The 5,000-nt window shown below is 34.2% G+C and overlaps 1 protein-coding gene across 1 annotated transcript in view; it reads right to left on the bottom strand.

Moving 5' to 3' along the window:
* Positions 1-2,006: 2,006 nt before the first annotated feature.
* SPARC (secreted protein, acidic, cysteine-rich) overlaps positions 2,007-5,000 on the bottom strand; it is a 28,116-nt gene continuing 25,122 nt past the window's right edge. The window contains exons 7-9 of the mRNA XM_086536028.1: positions 4,393-4,595; positions 3,139-3,286; positions 2,007-2,717 (exon numbers count right to left, since the gene is read on the bottom strand). Coding sequence (XP_086392154.1) covers positions 2,667-2,717; positions 3,139-3,286; positions 4,393-4,595 — 402 coding nt within the window. The 3' untranslated portion in view covers positions 2,007-2,666. The remainder of the gene's footprint in view (positions 2,718-3,138; positions 3,287-4,392; positions 4,596-5,000) is intronic.

Genomic DNA, 5,000 nt, shown 5'->3' with positions numbered 1-5,000 from the left:
CTGAATATCAAACGCCTGTCTATTCTGAGTCCCGGAGAACTAAACAAGCTAAGTAACCCATCTCAATCTCTTCCCAGAATCAAAAAACAAACATACGGCAGCACGTGAGCAATATGATCCCGCTATTCAAACGCTAACAAACACGTGACGCGATATATGCCGTCGTGACCGGCATCTCCGGTTACGACACGTGTTTCGCAAGCCAAGCAAAAGTTTCCTCTCGGAGACATCGCTTCTTATTTATTTTTTTGTTTCCTTTATGGCGTACACATTCTGAGAAAAGTTATGTGTATTTGTTTTTTGTTGTTGTTTTTTTGTGTGTAATGTTATTTTTTTGTTCTTTTATCAAATGCTGAAAAAAAAACACCTGGTAAGAATGAATATTTTTGAACACGTGGTATTATTTTTTGTTCCTTTATTACTTATGAATATTTTTTTTAACACAGATCTATATGCAGATGATAAACAGATAGAAAAGCAAAATATGTTGCCAAGTTGAGAAGGGGAAATAATGCAATACACTGTACCTAAATTCTTGTTGAAGTTTCAAGGGACGCTCAAATGCAAATCATATATGTATTGTAAAGATTTTTTGCAAAATTTATTGTTTACGCTCCCTACAATTCCACCACCACGAAGTTATATAAATCCAGTATCAGTTTCTTGGATTATTCACTTTCGCTCTGTTCGTAAAGTGTCAGAGAATCCTATTATCCTTTTTCTATCGTCAAGTCGACCAAGAAATCACTGGTTTTTCTCCGCCAACTTGCGGAATTTATTTTACCTGAAAACGACTGATCTTGAGTAACTATGCTGCTTTATAATTCCCTATAAATAAAGACTTCAGTTTTTGAGCGGCAATTTCTGTTTTTTTTTTTTTTCTTTCTTTTTTTTTTTTTTCTTTTTTTTACTAACAGCGAGGCAAAGGAAGGATCTTTACTTTACGCGGGGAAATTCTTGTATGAGAAACTTTTTTTGGATTTATAACGGTTATTAGAACGTATCACATATAGAAACATTAGCAGGTCTGTATGCATTTCGATTCGCGAGATATTATTTTCACAGATTGGATAGTTTCGGAATAGAGATCTGGCTAAAAGCTGCAACATTTGCAGATTCTGGAATATGGAAGTGGACTAAACACACGTTTTTATTTCTCAGTGATTGTATGTTCTCGATAGCGCATGGTTCTTTTAAAATGTAATGTCATTTTTTTATAATAAAATTAACAAGACATCCATTTTGTTTTCTCTTTCAGTTGCTTAAAGATCATTCAGTTTTGATGAACCTTTTAAAATCACCTAATTCTATCATTACTACACGTTCGTTCCTTCATTTGATTGAACGCAGATAATCCTCGGGTGAAATTAAATTTAAAAAAATATATATATTTTTTGCTCTCGCGACCGATTATTATAAATCCCACTAAACAAAAAAAGGATCAACGCAACTTTCATCTTCGGCGAACTTGAACTTGAGGCACAGAAAATAAAGCCATTTTGACTCTTGATCGCGACGCAGTTTCATTATTTGGGTTATCCTTGGGACTTTTTTTTATTAATTAATGTCTTGTGTATTCTAGCCAGTCGTATTTATTACATCTCTTGCTATTTGTCGTCTGTTTTTGTTGTTTTATCTACGTGGCGTGTGCTTTTGAAGATTGCTTAGGTAGGAGATATATACTCCATGGAAATCAAAAGACATAAGAGAAAACGGAGTGTTCCATGTATGAGTTGAACGGGTACTTAGTTATTCATGAAAACACGACTTAGGCCTTATCTTTTCGAAGCCGAATGTCATTATTACGGATTTACGGTCTAACTTGTGTCCTGGAAATTTATGTAATCCCAAAAATAAGTTTGTTTAGATGTCAAAGTAATGGTTTATGCGGTAGCGTATACTGATGTGTCATTTTCTTTGAAGAGTTAAATGCAAAATAAAGTAAACGGGATGGAAAAAAATAATGAAATATATATATTTCAATCAACAAAGGTTTTAAAAATACATTTCTTAGAAAATGCCTGTTTATTAATTTTGCTTTGATATACAATTTATCAAAATCAACAGTGCAACCAATCAATGACGTATAATGCAAAAAAAAGTACACTAATGTATATAGCACCTGATTACATAAAGCACCAAAATGACTTAATAATTACATGACAATCGTAAAATAAAAAACATAAAGCAATTGGCAGTGTGGTTCTTTATTTAAATGTCTGATTCAGGAAAATCAGTTACTCTTCTTATACTTTGTTTTACTTCATGTTCTTTTTTCTTTTCTTTTTTTATATTTATAACTTTATCCTAATTCTTACTGTACGAAGAAGAAAAAACTAACAAACAGGAGTGGAAAAAAATCTTAACAGGATAAACTATTGCTAGATAGGAGATGCCCTTTTTTTACAACCCTCCTTTTGTCCTTTGTATTTATCGTTAAGTATCATACTGACCAGCATTTTAGATTCGTAAAGCTAAAAAAATGGGACATATTTATGGTATCACTGCTTTTACAGATGAGAAGTATCAAACAGTTAATGTCTAATTCACTCGATCCGACACAAGAAAAGGTTTAGCATTTCAAAGTATGGTTTCGGAACCTGTCTATTGGCGATGGTAACCTGCAGCAACAACTCTAGTGATGTTCGTTTGTTTTCAAGTGTCCTTTACTGTTCACGGATTTCCTCGCACATATCCTCCAGCTCATTAAGATGTTCCTGGAAGAAAAACAAATGAATATAGTATAAAATTAATCAAGGGAACAAATTACTTAGCCTTGTTTTGCTTATAATTTCTTTTTCTTTTTTTTAAGGTGTATATTTCCCCTTCACATCAAAACAAACCCGTCCCTTATTTGGTAAAGGAAGTTCTAAACATAGGTTACGTTAAAGAAATTCTTTTAGATGTTCGACATTAATGTAGCTTTCCCCATTCTTCAAAAATAAAGAAAAAACAAAACATACAAAGAATATACATCATAAGAAAGACATAGCATGACATTAATTTGAATACATTACACTGTATGTGACGATTCACGCCTTTATGAAAAACACAAAACATGTCAAATCTACATAATTTTCCTCTACACTTATTGTTATCATTAAAACCTACACGTAGTTTAAGAAACGGCTCGCATACCTCAGTCAGGTGAGTGCACTTGGCCCATTCCTTGAGGGTGATGTAGTGGTCATCATCGGGGTCGCAGGAGTCCAGGAAAGTCCCGATGCAGTGCTCGAGGGCGACCAGAGGGGCGCGGATGGGGAACAGCTCGTGGCGCGACACGGCCCTTCGGAGAGGAATGGCATTGCATTATTTCATGATGTCATGGACTTTGTTCTCCTTGTCCGCTATCTATCTATAATCTATAATCTATCTATAAATAATATATTATATATATATAAAATTATATAAATATACTCACATTGCATATATATCGTGTACCTATATACATAATATAATATATATATATATATATATATATATATATATATATATTATATATATAATATATATTATATATATATATATATATAATATATATATATATATATATATATATATATATATATATATATATATAACATATATATATACCTCTATATACATATATATACATTATAATATATAATATATATATATATATATATATATATATATATATATATATATAGTATATATATATATAACACATAATACACACACACTCACACACATACAACACACATACAACACACACACACACACACACACACACACACACACACATATATATATATATATATATATATATATATGGATATATATATATATATATACATATATATATATATATATATATATATATAACCCTACCAATGTACATACATACTAATGTCACACACACTGCACCAAGACCACAACACACATAAATATATATATATATACGCATATATATATATTATATATATATATATATTCTATATATATTATATATATATATCTATATATCTACTCCTCTCTACAGTCCTCCTCCCTCTCTCCCCTCCGACGTTCTATATCTATGCTCTCTCTCTCTCAGCCTACTCTCTCTCTCTCTCTCTCTCTCTCTCTCTCTCTCTCTCTCTCTCTCTCTCTCTCTCTCTCTCTCTTCTTCTCTCTCTCTTTCCTCTCTCCTCTCTCTCTCTCTTCTTCCTCTCTCTCCTCCTCTCTTTCTCTCTCCCTCTGTCTCCCTCTCTTTTCTCTCTCCTCTCTCTCTTCTCCTCTCTCTCTCACTCTCTCTCTCCTCTCTCTCTCTCTCCTCTCTCTCTCCTCTCTCTCTCTCTCTCTCTCTCTCTCTCTCTCTCTCTCTCTCTCTCTCTCTCTCTTTCCTCTCTCTCTCTCTCTCTCTCTCTCTCCTTTCTCTCCTTTCCTCACCTGTCCCTAGGATGAGCATCGAGCTCACACCACTTCCACACCACGGCGTTGGTCCATCGCTTGGTCGGGTTGTCCTCGGCTTCCTTCTCTAGCTGGAGGTAGTGCTCGCTCAGGATCTGTCGGTCTGCCATGTCGCGCATGATGTTGAAGAGCCACTCGTTCATCCTGCGGGGGAAGTCCTCCAGTTCCGAGGTCTCGCATTCCTTCGGGGGGGAGAGAAGGGAGAGAAGGGAGGGGTGAGGTAAGAGGGTGAGGGGGTGAGGGGGGGGGTTAAGTTGAGGTTTTTATCTCTTTTTATAGGTTTGGATTAGGTTTATGGGGTGTTTTTATTATGTTGTTGTTGATTTTGATTGTGATATGGATCCACTGGATTTATGTTTTTTTAGCATCGAGAATAGGATTCTAGGATTAGGGTGTTAAGTAGCCATCATGAGTTAATTTGTGAATGATTTATGTACTTGTTGTGCATAAGAGGAAGCATTCGTAATATCATTCTAAAATCAACTTCAAAATATCTGATTTATAAGCTTCTAGAAACATAAAATATTTAAAATCAGACTTTAGCAAGGTAAGCCAATAACGTTTATCTTCATTACCTAAGTCATCAC

The sequence above is a fragment of the Penaeus japonicus genome, unplaced genomic scaffold (assembly GCF_977035675.1).
Source record: "Penaeus japonicus unplaced genomic scaffold, GWHDUDI00000001_assembly GWHDUDI00000001, whole genome shotgun sequence".
Classification (NCBI taxonomy): Eukaryota; Metazoa; Arthropoda; class Malacostraca; order Decapoda; family Penaeidae; genus Penaeus; species Penaeus japonicus.
The sequence above is the reverse complement of the archived record's forward strand: the minus strand, read 5'-3'. Positions and strand labels throughout refer to the sequence as shown.